Source organism: Crocuta crocuta, unplaced genomic scaffold (genome assembly GCF_008692635.1).
Source record: "Crocuta crocuta isolate KB4526 unplaced genomic scaffold, BGI_CrCroc_1.0 scaffold25, whole genome shotgun sequence".
Classification (NCBI taxonomy): domain Eukaryota; kingdom Metazoa; phylum Chordata; class Mammalia; order Carnivora; family Hyaenidae; genus Crocuta; species Crocuta crocuta.
In genome coordinates this window covers 1,729,959-1,751,617 of record NW_027532015.1, presented here as the reverse complement: position 1 = coordinate 1,751,617, position 21,659 = coordinate 1,729,959, and the positions used below count along the sequence as shown (strand labels likewise).

Genomic DNA, 21,659 nt, shown 5'->3' with positions numbered 1-21,659 from the left:
TGATACTCATTTATTTCTAATTAGAGGAAAAAGAAATATGACATGTTTGAACGTAGAGTTTGTAGAGAATGGGTCCTACTTTAGACTCTAAGGACTTTAAAAAATCAAACACTGGGGAGCCTGGGTGGCTCGGTCGGTTAAGCGTCCGACTTTGGCTCAGGTCATGATTTCGCAGTTCGTGGGTTCGAGCCCCGTGTCGGGCTCTGTGCTGACAGCTAGCTCAGAGCCTGGAGCCTGTTTCAGTCTGTGACTCCCTCTCTCTCTGACCCTCCCCTGCTCACACTGTCTCTCTCTCTCTCTCTCAGAAATAAATAAAATATTAAAAAATCAAATATTAATTTTTTTTAACAAATAGTTAATGCATCCATTTCTAAAATTCAAAATTCTACATGGACATAAGGGTATATTGGGAAAGTCTCCCCACCCCCCCCCAGCTTCCTCCAGCCACCCAGTTGTTCTCCTCAGAGGCAACCTCTGTCAACAATCTTTAATATACTCTTCTAGAAATATTCTATGATGTGTATACATATTCTTTCTATTTAATTTTTTTTGGTTTATTTAATTTGAGAGAGAGAGCATGGGTAGGTGAGGGACAGAGAGGGACAATCCCAAACAGGGAGATGCCAGGGTAAAGCTGGTAGTGGGCTCAATCCCACGAACCTTGAGATCAGGACCTGAGCCAAAATCGAAAAGAGTTGGATGCTCAACCAACTGAGCCACCCAGGTGCCCTCTTTTTATTTAATTTTAAAATAAATGGCAGCATGGTCAGCATTACATTTTTCTCTTTTTATTCTTAACACAAAATGGTAATATACCGCACATGGTTATAAACAAGGCTGTTGTGAATAATCTTATATTGTCATGCATGAGAATGTATCAGTAAGACAAAATCCTCAAGGTATACTTGTGGGGTCAAAGGTTATAGGTATTATTTAGAGAGAGACTGTCAAAGGGAAATGTCTCTTAATTTTAAACCTTTCTTTGTACAATGAATTGCTTGATCTTTGCAAATTACCTAAAACCTGTTTGAGCATGCAAATTAATATGGTATGCTTTTTAACACTATAGAATCCTTCAATTATATTTTTATACTTTTGTGACAGAAACTAATTATGGGATTAATAATAATAATGTTTTCAAAAGTGAAAGTGAGCCAGTGCAATCAGTTAATAAAATATATAGAAGGCAATTAAATGATAAAGGAGATGTGGTTTAAAATGAGGTGATGACTGGATTGGATTCAGGTCAAATGTTTTTGGCAAGGGTATTTCTAAGGTTAAGTTGTATACTTCATATCACAGGCAAGTAATACATGCTAGATTGTTCCTTGTTGCTGACACTGTGTGCCCGTCTCTTTAGCGTAAAGGTATGTTTTTTCTTTTGCATTTAAGTAAGGTATCTCTGGGCAGATCATTTCTGATAATTAGCAGGTTATTTCTGTTCCCCATTGACTTTACCAAGTGGTGTTACCATCATTGATTCTTGCCTGGATTAACTGACATCAGGGGTGACGAAAAGGTAATATCTACTCTTACCGTTCCTTTTGTTTATTAGCTGGCATTCTTCTGTAAAGAAAAGAAATAGAAAGCTTTTCTTTTCTTTTTTCTTTTAAAGCTTTAAAAAAGATTTCTGTTTCTTTTCAGTTCTATGGACACATGGATTTTTATTTACTTATTTTTATAATCAGTTACTGTTTTTTTGTGTGTGTGCTCCAAATTCATTAAATTGGCCTAGCAGCAGCCCCTTCAGGATGGTCTCTGTGACCTTGAAACTCATCCCTTAGTCTTTTAACATTTCCTCACTTTTTCTGACAGAAGTCGTGACATCTTTGCATCTTTCAGACCACAGAACTACAGTCAGCCTACTTTGTAGGGGGCTTTGGTGCCTTTTATAGGAGAATGGTGCTTAAAAACAAGATTTGGGCTTTCAGTGTGCTCATTGCTGTTGGGATGTCATTTCTTTCAGTGGCCAGAGCTAGAAATATATTTTTAGTAATAACTTAATACTGGTATTTTAAGTTAAAAGTGATGTTTAGAGTTTTAAAAATATCTTTTGTTTTATAGTAGTATCTTTTGAATCCTAATCATAATATTTACTCATTTGATTTTTCTTTCAGTATATATAAAATTACTTCAAAATTACGTTTTTCATCTTTTACCTACCAGTAAGACTTCCGAGTGAAGTTTAAGTCTCTCAGATTCCTTCCTTCCTTCCTTCCTTCCTTCCTTCCTTCCTTCCTTCCTTCCTTCCTTCATTTATTTAACTTTAGAGAGAGGGGGAGGAGGGAGAGCACTTGGGAGTGGGGGAGGAGTGAATGAGGGGAGAGAATCTTTTTTTTTTTTTAATGTTTATTTTATTTTTGAGAGGGAGACAGAGTATGAGCGGAGGAGGGGCAGAGAAAGAGGGAGACACAGGATCTGAAGCAGGCTCTAGGCTCCAAGCTGTCAGCACAGAGCCTGATATGGGGCTTGAACCCATGAAGTGTGAGATCATGGCCTGAGCGAAAGTCGGCACTTAACCAACTGAGCTACCCAGGTGCTCTGAGAGAGAGAGAGAGAGAGAGAGGAAGAGAGAATCTTAAGCAGGCTACATGCTCAGCACAGAGCCTGACACAAGGCTTGATCCCATGACCCTGGGATCGTGATCTGAGCCAAAATGTAGAGCTGGGCACTCAACTGACTGAGTCACCCAGATTTTTTACAGTAACACTATCAGAAATATTAGTATAATAGTCACCATTTATTGATCACTTACCATTAGCATAGTCCTTGTGCTAAGTGCTCAAAGAAGTTAGTGCTTTGCTCAAGTTCACATAGCTATTAAGTGGCAAAGCCAGGATTTGAAGCCTGGCCATTAAATTATTATGCTTTTAACAATAATCCCTTTACATGTATGTTCACAGCTACATCCTACATGTATATTCACAGCTATACCCTACGTACCAGTCTGATGCTAAAAATTATTTGTCAGTGGAACAACAATATGTAGTTATGCAGACATACTCAGTGAATGAATAACTTTAATTCAGTTATAAATAGTAATTGTTAAATATTAAGCCTTGAAAATTAGGAAGCATTTTATATTTATTTATAAAAATGCATGCCTGAAGATTAGCAGTAGGAAATGAAAATGTGTTATAAGAGCACATAAGAAAAGCAGAACTTATTCCTTTTCTTATATGTGTCTTTACTTGTAAATGATGCAATGTTGTTCAGACTTGGAAACACATTCATTTTGGGATGAAGTTCTTGCCAAAATAATAAAAATTGTTAAAAAAATATGGGCAATAAAAAAACTTGAGGTCTTTAATAAAGTGCTCATTCATAGGATTATGACTCCAAGGATTTACTACTGAAAAATACTGTCAAGTGGTTTTACTGACACATTAATGGCCCTAGGAAGAGTCTTCATAATGCTTTCTAAAGCTCTGTTTTTGAGGTAGGAAACTTACTTTATTAGCAAAGCCCAGAATGGCTACAGAAGTAGTAGTATCTGCTGGCTGTGGTGCTGTTTTTACCAAACTCAACTTTTCTGATTTTCTTAATTACTCTATTTAGGTTACTTTATGAAAATTTCCCAAATAAAAATCCAGGGGATTTATTATACATATAGAGAATACATTCTTTAAAAATCTTTAGTAGTTAGTATTGAAGTATGTTTTAACAGCTATCAAAGATTGGCACCTTTTTTTTCAGTTATTTTGAAATAACTCAGTGTTGAAAGACATAGGCACTTTAACTACACAAGCTACACACACGTTTCCCACAGATGGTACAAATTCAGATCAATAGATCAGAAATTAAACTTATATATAGGATTTCAGATGGTTTCTTTTCCTTCACTGGTCACATTTTCTTTAATTCTGGTAGCTAGAATTGAGACTAAGAAAGAATATTGGTTTTGGAATTAGGCAGGTGTGGTTTGGAAGGATGTCCCTTCTGCTTTTTTTGGTGTGTTACCCTAAAGTAGCAAATGTGAGAGAGAACAGCATGAGACAGTAAACAGGGAGCAGAGTGGTTAAGAGGCTAGGCTCTCTGGTTTTTATCCAGGCTCCAGAATCATTTGGCTATGTGATCTGACCTTACCTCCTTGAACCTCAGTTTTTTGTGTGTAAAATAGAAAAATAATTTAAGGATCTATCTCTTACAATTAGTCTTAGCGTTGACTGATACACATGAAGTACTCAAGACATGTCCATCACATAGTCAATGCTCAGTGTTTTTATTTCCTTTTCTAGTTATTTCTTTTACCCAGGGATCCAAAGAAACATAACATTATTTTAAGAGTATAGGCATATGGAAATAAGTTTCTGGAAGTAAGGACTTATAATATAGGATATATTGCTAAAGAAATTGAAGATCTCTTTACAATCCTAGAATCATGATGTTAGAAGTGACCCAAAGGTCTTTTAGAGTCTAGATCATGTAACTCTCTATGTGAAATCAGAATCATCTTTAAAATGTCACTGTCTCGCTAGTCTCCAGGTTTCCCTTGAACTCTCTCAGAGACAAGAAACTCACTCCTGAACAAGGAGGTTCATATTCTCTGTGTAGTTCAATTGTGACAGTTCTTCATTGTAGCAAGTCATAACTCACATCCTATCTTAAAGAAACTTCATAGAATAAACTGAAATCTCTTCCTCATGGCTAACTTTCAAGCTTTTTAAAGACATTTAGTATGGACTTCTGAGTCTTTTCTTTTGGCTAAACAGCCTGTATCTTTCACATTTTGGATCTTCTTTCTTTCTTTCTTTTTTTAAAATGTTTTATTTATTTCTAGGAGAGAGAGAGAGACAGCGTGAGCAGGGGAGGGTCAGAGAGAGAGGGAGTCACAGACCGAAACAGGCTCCAGGCTCTGAGCTGGCAGTCACCACAGAGCCCGATGCAGGGCTTGAACCCACGAACCGCGAGATCATGACCTAAGCGAAAGTCGGATGCTTAACCGACTAAGCCACCCAGGCGCCCCTGAATCTTCTATCATCTGTTAGGTTGGGAGACTTCTAGCCCCCCAATGAGGGATTAAAATGAAAATAAGCACTAAAATAATATCTTCTCAGATTATTAAAAAATAAACCATTCATAAGACTCTGAGGTAAAATTTAAAACCCTCTCTCCTTCCACCCCTAGCTTCACTGGAGCATTCCTGTTTTAGCTTCTAATAGTTACTATTGAGACTTAAAAGGAATACTTTTCTGTTCCTGATTCACCAACGTGAGATAGTATTTTTAGACTTTCTGCTGTGGTGGGGGAGGAATTTAATGCCTCCTACTTTTTACTCCCTTCTCTTTCCAGTTTTATTTTATTATTGTATTTACGTTGTCAAGGTTTGTAATACTTACTTTTTTGTGTTCTGTAACTATAATTAAGTCTTCCATGCTTTGACTTTAGATTCATTCTATGGTTTTAAAGTAAATTAAAACAGCATTTAAAATACCATGAGCACATAAATATTTTTATTATGAGTCTAATCCTAGCATGGGATGCTGAATCCATTCCATTTTGACAGCGTCCCTCTTAAAATTTCCAGCTGGGAACTGTCCATGGTCCTCCAAGGCACAATCTGACCAGCTCAGGGCAGAGTGTTTGCAGTACTGTGGTGAAGCCCAGGAACACACTGGCCTCACAAGCAGCTAAATTCATTGTCAACTTGTATTGAGTTTGTCAATAATGAGAATTTCAAGCTTAAGTTGAATTCTTACGACTTTCCAAGGTTGATGATGCCAGTGGGACAGCCAGAGGGGCGTGTGTGTATGTGTGTGGGTGTTCCCATCACTACTGACTCAGCACTTTACAGGGACCAGAGTTTTCTGGGTGTTTTCATAGTTGTCACTGTTCTGTCATATCTTCCTTCCAGTTATCCCCCCAGCAACAGGGCTCTTCTCCAGAGATGGCCCTTCTCCAGAATGGGCACTTGCTTGCACTGTTTCTAGAGTGGTGCCCATTGATGTAGGTACAAATGGCACGAGACACTTGGTTAGGCACCTTACCTTTTTCACTAACTGTACCTTGGAGAGTCTTCCATATTAGTACATAAAAGGTTTCCTCCGTTCTTTTTAAGACTACATAGCATTCTATGGTACAGGTGTCTCATATTTATTTAACTAATCACATATCATTGAGTATTTGTGTAGTAGCCAATCTTTTGCTGTTTGTAATAGAATAACTTTACACATACATCACTTTCCATATTTAGTAAACTAGCCTACAGATCTGTACTTGACACTGGACTTGCAGGGCCACAGGGTATGTGTATATTCTACTTTGTTAGATATTTATACCAGACTTACACCTATTCACACTTCTACCAATAATGAATAAGGACACCTGTTTGTGGGAATTTCTGAGCTTTTTTGTTAACTTTAACTACAGTAGGTAGTCAACTGGTTTTTAATTTCACAAAATGTGTCTAGAGTTGGATGAATTAAACTCAAGCCAGAGGTTGATCATTAGTCATATATTTTTGAGAGGCAGTTTGATCTCATGTATATGCAAATCCATATAACAGGTAACCACATTAAAATAGGAAACGCTTGTATTTTAAAAATAAACCTTTGGGGGCGCCTGGGTGGCTCAGGCAGTTGAGCATCTGACTCTTGGTTTCCATTCGGGTCATGATCCCAGGGTTGTGGGATTGAGCTCCCCCACTCCCACCCCCTGCCACTTCAGGCTCCACACTGAGCATGGAGTCTGCTTCAGATTGTCTCTCTCTTTCCCTCTCCCCCTTCCCTCCCCCTCACATATAAATAAATAAATAAGTAAATACATACATACATACATACATACAAACCTTTGAATGGTTTTATTATGTAATGCATTTAATCTCGGAATTAATACAGACATGCATTTAATTGGGAAGCTAACTCAAACACCTTAATCATACTGTTTACAATTGTTTTTGTTAAAAGTAATTGTGAATGGGTTGTTATTCATTTCTTGCATTAGTAGGGCTAAAGATAAGGACAAGTTAACAATGGAAAAGAAAAAAGGATCCCCTCATTGTCTCTTTAAGGTCTGTCCTCGTTTGCAAATATGATTTCCTCTGTGGAGGTCAGCCCTGATTTTGCTTAGAGAGAGCCACTTGTTTCTTGTTCTGTATGTCAGTGTAGTGTGACAGCAGTCCCCAGGTCCTGGCCAGTGATGCCAATGTCATATTACATAAGTGTATCCTTGAGGTAGCCATGCAACCGGACCCCAGCGCCGTCTCTGCTAGCTCTACAGGTAATTGCATCTGTAGTCTGAGGACATCTGTTCCCAGTAGATCAGCCGGTGCTCCTAAATCCTCAAGCACTTAATCAGAGCGCCGAGGGAGTGGCCATCCCCAAGCCAAGGCCTTGTCACTGGCTCCCAAGGTCTGCACTTCGTGTGAGAAACAGCCTGTAGTTCCCTGGGCGGAAATGTGTCCAGAAGAGAAATCTAGCCTGCTGACACGTGCTACTGTATGTCATGGTCACAAATGAATTTTCTGATTTTTATCAGACATAAAGTTTCATGCGTTGAATTTGTTAGGGAAATAACAATCTGATATTGTCTTGTCTTTAGGGCAGGGGAAATAATAATCTGATATTGGGGTGGAAAAAGTTCCTCCTAGCTGGAATATTTTAACTGTATTTATTGGTTGCTTGGTGTAAGCTTCCAGCTGGTTAATATATGCCACACGGACAGTGTGTCTATAGTACTCAAGTGTCTGGTATATTTCTGTGTGTATTTTGAGGACTTTTTGTACTTAGTTAAAAATATTGCTCACTCTCTGGGTCATGGAAATTCCCCTCTTTTGCATTAGGGGTTTTCTTTCAATATAAAAGTCAACGTATAATATTCTAGAGGTTTTTTGTTTGTTTGTTTGTTTGTTTGTTTTTTGTTTTTTTAGAGCTGTGTATCACTGAATTTGGGACTTCAAGTTTCTAACCACATGATAGATTATAGTTTCAAAGTAAAATATTGTTCTAATTTATTATCACCAGCTCTGATACTGGTTACCCAAATGGAGCAGCTATTGTATTACTATCTGAGAAAGAAATCTGTAAAATGTTAAAATATTGTATTTGGGGTAAAGTGCCCTTGATTCTACTTTAAGGGCCATAAGTTAATTAGCGGTAGTGGAGCTTCTCCATGTGGAAGACTAGTATTGAAAGGGAGCTGGGAAATGAAGCCGTTGCTAAGACCTTGAGAAGCAAAGTGTTTCACAAAATAGGTTCCATAATCCATAATTAGTTTAGCCATTACATCTCTGAATAGGGCAGCCTTCTCTACCTACCTATCTACTCGATGGCTTTTATTTCAAATTGATGCTGGAGACTTCCTTGATTTTAAAAAAATCAGAAGAGAAAAATAAGATATTCTCTTTTTTAAAAGACCAGTGCTGGGGCGTTTGGGTGGCTCAGTCAATTAAGTGACCTGACTTTAGCTCAGGTCACGATCTCAGTCTGTGAGTGTGAGCTGCAANAACAGGCTCCAGGCTCTGAGCTGGCAGTCAGCACAGAGCCCGACGCGGGGCTCGAACCCACGAACCGCGAGATCATGACCTAAGCGAAAGTCGGACGCTTAACCGACTAAGCCACCCAGGCGCCCCTGCAATATATTCTCTTTTTTAATAAAAAGTAAAGCAGTAGCATTTCGAGAAACATCTCTCCTGTCTCCAAGCTGTTGGTGGAGATAAATTCCTTTTAAAGTCCAATTCTGATGCAGGACAGATGAGTGCATTTTAACTAGCAGCCTGAAATGTTACTGGCCTGTTTAGATGTAGAATCTGTTATTCAAAGATATGGTTTCCTTTTCATTGTTTTTGACTCTAACATAGTATGAAATTTTAAAAAAATGTCGATTTATGTTTGAGAGAGAGAAAGAAAAAAAAACACGTGAGCCGGAGAGGGGCAGAGAGAGAGGGAGACATAGAATTCAAAGCAGGCTCCAGGCTCTGAGCTGTCAGCACAGAGCCCAATGTGGGTCTTGAACTTGCAAACTTGAGCTCTTGATCTGAGCTGACGGTGGTCACTTAACTGACTGAGCCACCCAGGCGCTCCAACCCTAACATAGTATTTTTTTTCCTAACATAGTATTTTTAATAAAAAACAAAATATTCTTTGCTAGTTAACTAGGCTGCAATACTGAAGCAATGTTGGTTAACCATTTGCTTAATGTTAGTTAATGTGAACTCATGTATTGTGGAAATGGATGTTTGCTAGTTTTCTGTTTTTTGTTGTTTTTTAGAGGAGAGAGAGAGAGAGAGAGTGCGTGTAAGGCGGGGAGAAGGGCAGAAAGAGAAAGAGAGAATCTTAAGCAGTCTCCATGCTCAGCATGGGGCCCAATGCAGGACTTGATCCCACAACCCTGGGACCATGACGTGAGCCAAAATCAGGAGTTGGATGCCCAACCGACTGAGCCACTCAGGTGCCCCATTTTTTAAAAATGACTTTAAAGATGCCCTTTTCATGCCTCTTTGGACCATTCTAGATTCTAGTAAATAGAGGTGGGTGCACAGGTGGCCTCCCTGATGCCCTTCATTTATTTTTGTGACCCTAACGATACACATTTTATTCTTTAAAATTATTATTCTCGGTGTGGTACTTTATTTCCCTCTACTTTTATTTCTCCCACCCACCAAATGGCTAGATATTTATGTCTCTTTTCTTCAGGTTCATCAGTTTTATGAGACAAGGCGATATGCACAGTAAATGAATATTGACAGAAAGAGCTGATTTTCCTTTATGCAATGATGTTTTTCTGAAAATGCTCCTCTATTATTTAGAAGAGTATTAAGGAGTCATTATTCAAACAATTTTAGTGTGTAGATAGGACTCTGAGGGTTTACTGTTTATTCAAAATCAATTTCCATGTATATCAAACTTTACAGCAGATCATTTTGTAAACATTTTTTATATATGACTTGCCTCTACCAGCATGTTAGCCAACTATTTGTTTTTCTTAAGTCTTTCTAGAGGTCCACACAGAAAAGGCTGATATTCCAGTTTCCTTCTTTTCCTAGCCCTGTTTTTTTTTAATCCCTTCTCTTTTTTAGACACCTGAATTTACCCTTACAACTTAATTTGTTTAATTAAAAAATTTTTTAGTGTTAAGCTTTTATTTCATTTAAATGTTTTGCTCATTTCTGAGAGAGAGCGAGAGAGAGAGAGAGAGAGAGAGAGAGAGCGTGAGCAGGGGAGGGTCAGAGAGAGAGGGAGACACAGAATCTGAAACAGGCTCCAGGCTCTGAGCTGTCAGCACAGAGCCCAAAGCAGGGCTCGAACCCATGAACCATGAGATCATGACCTGAGCCGAAGTCAGACGCTTAACCGACTGGGCCACCCAGGCGCCCCAGTGTTAAGCTTTTAAAATTTACAATTTTTATGAAGAGATGGTGGGGGACTCACAGGTAAACAAGGCATGTTGTGATTTAATCCTAACTCCGTGAAGTCAGTAAGCAGGTGAAAAGCAAATGTGCGTGTCCCTCAGTGGCTGCTAACCTACCGGTCTTCACTTTCTGTAATTGTTTCAGGATTTGCTCAGCGCTGTAGAGACGAAGGAAGCTCTTGAAAGGGAGGTCAGGCTCTTCCAAGAAAGGCTGCTTGCTGGCCAGCGGGTCTGGGATGCCTCGAAGCAGGAGCTGAGCCTCTTGAAGAAAAGCTCTTGCGAGTTGGAGAAGAGCTTGGAGGCCAGCCTGGATGCAGTGGCAGCCTCGCGAAACCAGCACTCCTTGTTTAGGGAGAAAGTCGCAGCCCTGCTTGGGGGCCTCGGGGGCCCAATTGGGCCGACGGAGGATGCCATTTTGGAAAGGATCCGAGAAATGACCAGCCAGGGAGAGAGCCAGAAAAGGGTGAGTGGGAGATGGCGACTTCTGAGATTCTTAAGGACAGTAGTTCGCTGAGTTAGTCATTTAAATGTGGTTTTTATGACTTTCAGCTGTATATTGTACTTAGGGAGCCTGGGAAGTCACTCATGTGACAGCTAACGACCTTGTAGGTTCTGGGATCAGAATTGCCCGTGCTGAATCCTGTCTGGACTGCACACTCGCTCACTCCGGGTGTGTCGTGGCCAGGCTCCTAGGAACCCGCCTTTGAGATTCTGTTTTCTCATCTGCTGGACACGGAGGGCCCAGGGGCCGCACCCCTTATCTGAACCCCTTGGGCTTAATGTGTTTTTGAATTGAGACTTGTTCAGCGTGTACGAAGGTAAGAATGCATTAAACAGTAATGGAGGGAGCTCTCTTTTACACGTCCCTCCTCAGTGGGGTCTGAGGCAGCACCCCACGGTCAACTCCGTTCATCATTCTGCAGCATGAGCTGTGACAAGCCCATCACACAGAACGCACCAGGGCTGCAAAAGAGCTCTGTGTCGCTTAGGGTCAAGGTCGGCTGCCAGAGCTGGTCAGGTCAAGCATTATCAGCAAGTGAGTTAGGAAAAAAGCTGTCTGCTACCAGATGCTTGTGGATTTTGGAATTGCAGATAAGGGTGGTTAGACCTGTAAGAGTATCTGCCCCATAAGGTTATTGTTTGTTGAAAGCAGGAAATGGAAAAGAAAATTGTTATGAAGTCCTTCGTGCAGTGCTGGGCACGTAATGATGATAAATATTAACTGTTGCTGCCCTGGCTTCTCCTCTCTCTCCCCGTTCTCTTCATAATGCGTTGGTGCCGGGGACAGTCTTTGAGGGGACCTGTTGAACAAGTGGAGATAGGGGGTTTGATTCATATATATGATTGAAGCTTCTTTAATTTTGCTATCTTGTTTATACTACTAATAATTCTCCTTGGGGCACCTGGGTGGCTCAGTCGGTTAGGCAACCAACTTTTGATTTTGGTTCAGGTCATAATCTCGTGGTTCCTGAGATCAAGCCCTGCATCCCGCTCTGTGCAGAGTGCAGCCCACTTGGGATTCTCTCTCTCTCTCCCTCTCTCTTTCTCCCTCTCTCTCTTTCTCTCTCTCTCCTTTCCCAGGCCCTGCTCCTGCTCTCTCTCTCTCTCAAAGTAAGTAAACTTAAAACAAAAAATCTCCTTTACTGTCTAGCTTTGCTGAGCAGAGTCAACTTCAGCCTGACTAAATTACCATCCAATGCAAATTATTGAAGGCCTAATTAACGAGGTTTTTTTTTAATGGTTTTTTTTTTTTTTAATTTCTAGGAGAGAGAGAGAGAGAGACAGCATGAGCAGGGGAGGGTCAGAGAGAGAGGGAGTCACAGACTCTGAAAGAGGCTCCAGGCTCTGAGCTGGCAGTCAGCACAGAGCCCGACGCGGGGCTCGAACCCACGAACCGCAAGATCATGACCTGAGTGAAAGTCGGACGCTTAACTGACTAAGCCACCCGGGCGCCCCTAATTAACGAGGTTTTAAAGTAAATAATATCCAAATTCTAAGTATAATTCCATTATGATCTACTTCTTCCGGGAGTTTGTGTTGGTTCAAAGGAGAAAATGCATTTTTCCCTTTTTTGATGTTTCTAAAATACTCAGAACCATCACTAACTCAGAATTCAGGGTTGCATTTGAAAATTTCCTTTAATGATAAAACATTTTCCACCCCTTTAAAAGTTCTCCAAAATTCGTGTGGGCTCTTAGGATCAAGTCAGGTGACCCCTTTGTCTAAGTGTAGGATTCTTTTTATGGGTATAAAATGTACAGGTCTCTGAGGGTAGCTCACTTTTTCTTGTGATTGGTCCCGGATTGCAGAAGAAAATTATTTCCAGGACCCAGAACAATTTCATTAAGTTATTTACCTTGACTAGTAAGAGATGCACTTCAGTAGCTAATGGTCCTTAACCATTTCATTTTATTGCTTCCCTCTTCTGGTTTTCCAAATGTTTTCCTAACACTGTTTTAATTCAGCATGCGAAGCATGGCATAAAATTGTCAGCATGATGTATATGTTTATTTTCTGAAGCAAAATGATGTAAATTGGTTAAGCTGGCTGTGCCTTCCCCTACTCCCCATAAAAATCAGAATGATTCAGAGTCTTTTTAGTGCCTTTGTCTGCCTTTTCTACCCTGTAATTTTTTTCAATAGCTGTTCTCACTATTTAAAAGCCCGAAATCAAGCGTATAGCTTGACTCATCTTCAAGTAAAATCAGGAGAAAATGGATTTTGTATATTGTCTTAGAAATGTTTCTAAAGAATGGGAGCTTCACAGATGGATGAGTCTGTTTGTTGAGAGGGCTGTGCACCCCCGCCAGCTGCTGTGGTTAAACACACACTCAACAGTTGAGTAATACCCATGTGAAGCCCCGGTGGTGGGTTCGGGCTGGGCCTGGCAAATTCGCGCTTCATGCCGACTCCTACTTTGCGAACCTTGCCTTTCTCATTTACCCTGTTGCTAATCATTTTTACTCTCCTATATTTGTCGTTCTCAGTAGAATTCAGGACGCTACCCACACATTTTCAGTAAGTCACTACTATTTGGGTCCTTGCCTTTCTGCTTATAGCCGAGTCACATTCTCTTTTTAAAAGCTTTGCCGAATCTTGGGGGAGGGTTTCTCAGTCTTGGGCACTATTGACTGTTTCAGGCTGGGTAGTCCTTCGCCGAGGGGCTGCTCTGTGTGTACAGTGTAGGGTATTTAACAGCATCTCTGGCTTCTACCCAGTAAGCACCGGTAGCACCATTTCCCGCCTCAATTTGTGATGACCAGTGAGGTCTCCAGACAAATATCCCCGGAGGGTGAAATCACCCCTGGTTGGAAGCCACTCCCTGAGAGGAAAGTCCTGCTGTTGGGTTCCTGGGAACACCAAATGAGTGTTTGCATGATGTTTAGCCTTGAAATCTCAGTACATTTGTAACCGGTGTTTTTGAAATAATGATGCCTTGCACAATGACAGAAAGTTGCGACATTTTCAGATGTTACTGTGGAGTTTTGAGGCAAAGATTTTTTTTTTCTTACTTTTAGTGTTTGCTAACTGGCTCATCAGCTGGGTGAGAAGTGATTATGTACAGAGAGGACATGACTGTGATTGGATTCTATGTCATTTCTTGAATTAAAGACAATTCATACAAGCTTACAAACGTTTATCTAGACAGCTCTTTTGTTCCTCTTCAGGCACAGTTAAGGGTTTATTTCCTTCACCGGAGTGTTTCTTGGTCCAGTGGCTCTGGGAGAGCTGTGGGGACCCAGCCTGATGCCCTAAAGGACCTGAGATTCCCCCGACAGCTCCCTGCTCCCTTATCTGATCCAGTCATTCTGCTTTGTTCCTAATTCTCCAATACACGAAACCAAACATTTACCCAGAAGCTTTGGCAGACTTCCACTGACATTTCATTGCCCCAAATTATGTTATGTGGTCACCCCTAACTACAGGGGCATCTAGGAGAATAAAAAGAGATTTTGGCTCTCCTGACATCTATAGTGTAGTAATTTCCTAGGATGGCCATAACAAAGTACCTGTAACTTGGTGGCTCAAACAGAAGTGTATTACCTCCCAGTTCCGGAGGCTGGAAATCCAACATCATGATGTCAGCCGGGTTGGTTTCTTCGGAGGCTGTGAGGGAGAATCTGTTACGGGCCTGTTGTCTGGCTTGTGGTACATCTTCCTATTATTTTCCTTCTACTTGCATATGTCTCTGTGTCCACATTTTTTCCCTTTTTTTATAAGCACAGTAGTCACATTGCATTAGGGCACACAGCTCTGTAAAGACTGTATTTCCAAATAAGGTCGCATTCTGAGACACTGGGGGACTTGAATGTACCTCTTTTTTGGAGGACCCAATTTAACCTGTAACAAAAGTCGATATGGGGTGCCTGGTGGCTCAGTCAGTTGGAAGATTCCAACTCTTGATTTCGGCTCAGGTCATGATCCCAGGGTTGTGGGATCGACCCTTGTGTTGGGCTCTGCGCTGAGTGTGGAGCCTGCTTGGGGTTCTCTCTCTCTATCTCTCTCTCTCTCTCTCTCTCTTTCTCTCTCTCTCTCCCTCCCTCCCTCTCCACCCCCTCAAAAAAAAAAAAGTTGACATGCACAAAATGGAGACAGTAGGAATAGCCAGTCAGTTGAGTTGGCCATACAAACTGATAATAAGAAAAAGGAATTTGATTGATGTTTTATTCCTGATTCCTGACAACTTATTTTATATATTTCCTAAGTGAAAATGATAGCTTGACTAATGAGAAAAGAGTTGTATGTCCAAAAGGCACGGGTCCTTAAGTGACCCAAGTGGTTCTTTCTTTAGTTTAAAACTCTTGTGCTTTCTTTGGTTTAATCTTAGGGCAAAAGTGTCTCTCTGTGAAATCAACAATTACTTGTCCTTGTGAAGTGACTGAAATTTTTTAGGGCATTATCACTTCACTTCCCCAAACCAAGCTGCTTGTTTTTGAAGTATGATTCACTTCAGTGCTTTTATTTTTATTTTAAAAAATGAGGTGTGTTTTCTTTATTATAATCCTTCTTCCTTCCCCTCAGTTCCCTACACCTCTCGTGTTGAAATCCCTGGCACATTTTGTCCCACAGAATATCAGGGATGTGTTAACAGATGATACTAAGAAAAAGAGGGAAAATAAAAAAGAGAAGCTTGTTGACTCTGTAGAGTTCTTGGTGTGAAAAACACAACACAGCCTCACAGTTTTGGTGAGACCCGTATGTTCACCCAGGCATTTGATGTTCCTGGGAACCAAGTCAGATTAGAATGTTAATTTATTGGACTACGTTTATGTAAATGGAGCTCTGAAAATTATGGGTGGGATCATATGTGCTGAGACATAAAATAAGCTTCAGAAGCTAAATTCTGTGACGCATAGAATATGGAGGGGTTCCCAGCTGCTCGCTCCTCCCTGGACACTGGAATCTTGAGCTTGTAGCTTCTACACGGTTTGGTTGTCTACCCACCGGTGGTTTTAAAAGCTATATTCTGCTGAGTCTTCAAGTTCCATGGAGCACTCCTGCGTCCTTTTCACGTTTGATTTAGCACATTGTGCGTTATTTGTCCTTCCCAGAAAGGTTTTTTGGTTGAAAAACAGGCTCTCTGGGCTGCAAATGGTTTGAGAAACACGATGTAGGACAATTCCTGAAGGGCCCCTTTAACTCTTTATGACAGAAGCAGAAGATTGACTGGACCAACATACTGGAGTAGGGATACTGGTGGTAAAAATGGATGCAATGCATTGAACTTGAGTCAAGGTGTGAAATACTGCGCTGCTCAAATTATCTAAATTATCATCTCATCATCAGAGCAAAGACCTGAAGTTTCAGAGAGGCTGATTGCCTGCTTCAGTTAACATGTTGCTAAGTAGTAGAGTGGGAACCAAAGACCCCGTGCCGCAGTCGGGTCTCCATCAGGATGTCCTCTTCTTCCTTCAGGGTCATTATCACTACTGTACTCAAACTTTCAGCCGTTGCCTGACGTGTCATCTTCCAAATGGGAGTCTGTTTTTTATTTTTTAATGTAACTGGGCGATTGCACATTTGCGCATTTCAGATTTTATTTTTTTAAGTAATATCTACACCCGGGGCTCCTGGGTGGCTCAGTCGGTTAAGAGTCCGACTTTGGCTCAGGTCACGATCTTGCGGTTCATGAGTTCAAGTCCTGCATCAGGCTCTGTGCTAACAGCTCAGAACATGGAGCCTGTTTCGGATTGTGTGTCTCCCTCTCTCTCTGCCCCTCCCTCTCTTATACTCTGTGTCTCTCTTTCTCTCTCAAAAATAAACGTTAAAAAAAAAAAGTAATCTCTACACCCAGTGTGGGGCTGGAACTCACAACCCTGAGATGAGAGTCGCATGCTCCACTCACTGAGCCAGCCGGCCAGGCGGCCCCAAAATGGAAGTCTTTCCTGGTTGATTTCTATGGAAGGCTTTGCCTTCTTCTGGGACCTTCATCAGTGTGCTGACTGTGGCTAAGTGCTGACCCAGTTCTCCATCTCTCCAGCTGAGGTTTTCTGTGTCTCTTTTTTCTTTGGTTTCATTCTCTTTGTTAGGTTAACTGTGGGGTAGGAGAAGTGTTGAAGGACTTTCAGGTAGAAAGACTCACTTCCTAACTTGGAGTCGAATGTGAAACATATTTTCTGCTGCACAGAATCTTGTGTTCTGCCTTGTATAATAGCATATCATTGAACAGCCCTCCTCCCCACAAGGCAGTATCTTGGGGGTGTTGTTTGATGGTTGTTGTTTTGTAGGTGACTTTGTATGTTGTACCAAGACAAGCGTACCTTTCTCTTGCATTAAGCTCACATCTCTTGGGGCGCCTGGGTGGCTCAGTTGGTGAAGCTTCCGACTTCAGCTCGGGTCATGATCTCATGGTTTGTGAGTTTGGGCCCCTCATCAGGCTCTGTGCTGATAGCCTGCCTCAGATTCTGTGTCTCCCTCTCTTTCTGCCCCTCCCTTGCTCATGCTCTGTTTCCCTCTCTCTCTCAAAAACAAATAAACATTAAAAAAAAAAAAGATCGCATCTCTTATTAGTAAATGCCAGTGGTAGGAAATACAAAATGGGGTGTTCTCAGAGGCTCATATTCTGTAGTTAAAATTGGAATTTCCTAGGGGAACATAATTCCTTGGATGTGGTGCTAAGCAGCTTGCCATCAACTTGATGGCACCCACAGAAGTCTAGAATTAATTGAATTGCAGGCCTGGGACCTGAAGAGCCACAGAAGCATTTGAGTTGAGCATTTAGGGATCGAGTAGTCTAACAATCCTGACCGTAGCCTTCCAGTCCACTCCGTAACCTTCTTCACAGATGGTTGGTCCATTTGGGGCCATCTCCAGTGATGGGGCATTCACTGCGCACCATGGTAAGATGCTTAAAATATGAGGTAAACACAAAGACATAAAATTGCACATGTAGTATCTCACTCTTAACAGGGCATAAAAATAAATTACTTGAAACTATTAATAGTTGTTACCTCTGAGTGGGTTTTTTCCCTTACTTAAACTTTCTTTTTTGTTCTTAGTGAATCTTTTATCACGATTATATATGACTTTGTAATTTTGGGGACCAGGAAAAATGCTTCCTTACACAGCAGTGGAATTATTTCTCTGATTTGTACCTGTTGGTTTTGTTTTGTTTTTGTTTTTGTTTTATTTCTAGGAGAGAGAGACAGCGTGAGCAGGGGAGGGTCAGAGAGAGGGAGTCACAGATTGAAACAGACTCCAGGCTCTGAGCTGGCAGTCAGCACAGGGCCCGACGTGGGGCTCGAACCCACGAACCACGAGATCATGACCTAAGCGAAAGTCGGACGCTCAACCGACTAACCCACCCAGGCGCCCCTGTACCTGTTGGTTCTTAACTTAAGCTCTGAGTGCGACTCAGAACAAACCCTATTGTTCTTCCATATGATAGTCTTACAAAATATTTGAAGGTGGCTGGAGTGTCTTCTTGCTTTTTAAAATGGTTGTTGATAGGTAAGCAGATTTTTTTTTAACTGAAACTGTAAACCTGAAACCATCAAGGTATTTCAAGTTTTGCAAGAACGGTGCTGAGTAGTATGTAAATATCTCCTTCTTTCTTTTCCTCTTCTGAAACCAACCATCAAAACAAAACAAATTTTTCACCCCAAACTTGAATTCAGTGTTTTCCGAAAACTGGATGTGGTAGAATCAGTTTGAGTCTTCTCGACGTGTACCTGAGGTCTTGGGCCAACTCATGTTCTTGTTGATGGGGACGTCAGGACAAAAGAGAGAGACTTCAGGGAAGGATGGAAACACTGGGGAGTGAGGGGTGTGTGGAGAGAGTTGGGGCCGTTAATGGAGAAACTGTAGTTTCATTTTGTAGGAGAGGAGGTAACAATCAGATTCTCCTGCCTTCTTGCATGTAGAGTCGCTGTATTAAATTTGACCTTCATGCTAAAGTGATAACATCACTATGTGAGTGCAGAGCACAGAGACAGCACCACTGAACTTTGGTGCTTGAGGAACCGATCCTCAGTGGAAAAATGAAAAAAACTTGAAAAAATATCTTTATGCCCTCAAATTCCTGATAAATTTACTATAAAATCAACTCACTGGATAATCTTTAATCCACCATATATGGTGGAGGAGTTTGTCCGGAGAACGACACTTGCAGAGGTTTTAAAAGCACTTTCTGTCTGAACTTTTTTTCCCCAGCTAAGCTTTGAAGCTCTTAAATCAATGGCAGTTTTAGGGGTAAGTAAATATTACCCATAAATAGTTATCGAGACTAACCTGTTTAAGGGATTATATACATGTTAAAAAATACCAATAAAAATATTTTATTAGGTAATGAATACACATTTATTTCAAGCAGAGGCAGATAGAGCTATCAAATTACCTGTTTTTTAAATTTAATTTTTACAAAGAATCTGGAAGTTGGTGTTATAAATAGTTCTGTTGCTTGGGCTGAGCACTGGATTTTAACACTTTGCTGCATCCGAAACAAGGCTTATCCTTGTCTGTTTCTTTGTTTCCAGATGGTCTCCCAGCTTGAGGCCCGAATATCTGAGCTTGTGGAACAGCTGGGAAAGGAGTCTGGGTCTCACCAGAAAGCTCTTCAGAGAGCCCAGAAAGCAGAAAGCAAGTTGGAGACTCTTCAGGGTCAGCTGACATGCCTGGAGGCAGAGCTGGCTTCTGGAGATGTTTTTCGAGATAACTTGAATTTTGAGAAACAAAAAGTAATAACCCGAGGGTATATCCATGGGGAGAAACATCTGTTGCAGTTTAAAAATTTTTACCTGAAAATATTCTGCATTTTACAGTACTTCAGTCGAATGAATAACGCTGACTAATGAGTAAATGTCAAGGAACTCTTTTGGGGGTGTCTTCCTATTATTTAAGGCTTTTTTTGACTCAGATTAATCCAGTTAAACTCAACGGGTATAACGCCTGTTATGTATGAGACCCTGAAGGTTTGAAGGCTAAGGTATGAATAACACACAGTTCTTGATCATAAAAGGATCCTAATTCACTCGAGGAGACAGACATTCTCGTCATTTGCTGTGACTATAAAGCTGTACGTGTCGTAGGAGGTGTATTGATTGACAAAATGCTGTAGGAGCTCAGCGAAGGGAATGATAACTTCTGGGTAAGGGGAGGATTTTTACAGGGGAGAAGATAATGGAGTTCACCCTTCAAGGATAAGTAGGGTTTTAGAGGAGTAGAAGGTGCAGATACTGTAGGGGAAACAGTGCGAACAAAGGCAGGAAAGCTCGTAAGCGCATAGTATCGTCATAGTGTGGAGTGATTGTTCCCATGTGGCTGGAACACGACGTTCTGGATGGCGTTGTGGCGGGAGAGAAGACGAGCATGGTTTGGATTATGGGGATTCTTTATTCTCACTTCTGTAGAATATGAAGTGTAGCAGGTGAGTTTGAGCATTGCAGTGTTTTAGAAGGATGACGTGATGTCACTGTGAAGCTGAAGCTACAGCAGGGACAGACTCAGAAATGCTAATGGGGATAACCCAGTGCCAGGGACGGAGAGTACAGTGAGAAGGGGCCCCCCACTTATGACTTGACCGTGGGGAGATCATCTGTGACCGTCCAGAGGCAGTTAGAGGAGAGAGGCGGAGAGCAGAAGCCAGTTTGCTCTGTCTGGGCTGAGGGGTGAGTGGGAAGGAAAGGTCTGAGTGTAGAAGTAGATTCTTAGGAAGTCTGGTGACGAGAGAGAAAAGAGGCATGAAGCAGGAAGACCGAAGGAAGATTTTATTGGATGGAAGGAGAAGGTACATGTTTGTGGGTCACAGGAGGAAAAAGAGAGAGAGAGAAAAAGAGACAAATGGGATTGGAATTTGGCATGAAAAATGCCCTTAGGTTAAAAATAATCTGCATTCTGGAAACTCATTCATCCTCATTTTTCTGTACTTCAAAAAGCTGAGGCCGCATCATGCCTACGCGGAGGGTTGGCTGGGCACGGCTGTGTAAGAGGGCCTAGTGTAAGTGGATGAGACAGGTAAACCAGAACACAGTAGTAATTAATGGAGGTAAATATAAAGTCAACAGGAACTTGGATAAAGTTTCCTGTTTCTGTGAGTGAGGAAATGAGCCCTCTTCGCACCGGAGGTAGCATTCATGAGAGGCTTTAAAGAATGAGTAGGAATCTTCCAGGCAGATTCCCTGGGAAGGGATTCACAGTACAGAGAGCAGCAGGAGGGAGCTGCTGTGACCTGCTCAGGAGACCAGTGAGGCACAGGGAGACTGAACATGGCGCATGGTCAGGCCAGAGGCATGAGGTGGCTCTGGAGACAGGTAGGAACAATTGAGATAGAGAAGGGTAATTGTCCAGGGCTTTATCGTATAGGTAACGGGAAGCCATAGAAGGTTTGTGAGTCAAAGAAAGATTTCTCTGAAGGCTGGCCTCGAAATGAAAGCTACGGAGCCCAGCTAGGGGTTTGTTAGAATGGCAGAACAGAAGATAATAAAGATTTGGACCAAGTAGTGGTTTTATGAACGAAAGGGTAGATTTGACAAATTGGGGAGGGTGAAGAGTATATGAAAAAGATGTGCGGATTGAAACTTTGAGTTTGAAAGGAAATGTTGCACCTGAGTGTAATATGTTACATTGGAAGAAATGTGACTGCTGAGCCATCTCCTAGAGTCCCACGAACACAATGCACTAATCATTTTCTGAATGGAAATGATCACCTCCCCACGAATTTGCCCCCTCCTGCCTCAGGAATGATGAGGTAATCTGCCTCCCTGCATCCGAGCCCAAAGCCTCGGGGTCATCCTTAATGCTTCTTTTTAACCAATTCCTGAACACTGTAAATTCCATCTCCTTAACATATCTCATAAATCCCCCCCAGTCTCTACA

At 41.4% G+C, this 21,659-nt stretch overlaps 1 protein-coding gene across 1 annotated transcript in view; it reads left to right on the top strand.

The window, feature by feature from the left end:
* Positions 1-21,659, top strand: part of CCDC170 (coiled-coil domain containing 170) — an 84,271-nt gene that overhangs the window by 38,324 nt on the left and 24,288 nt on the right. Inside the window, exons 7-8 of the mRNA XM_077776142.1 lie at positions 10,493-10,810; positions 19,322-19,522. Coding sequence (XP_077632268.1) covers positions 10,493-10,810; positions 19,322-19,522 — 519 coding nt within the window. The remainder of the gene's footprint in view (positions 1-10,492; positions 10,811-19,321; positions 19,523-21,659) is intronic.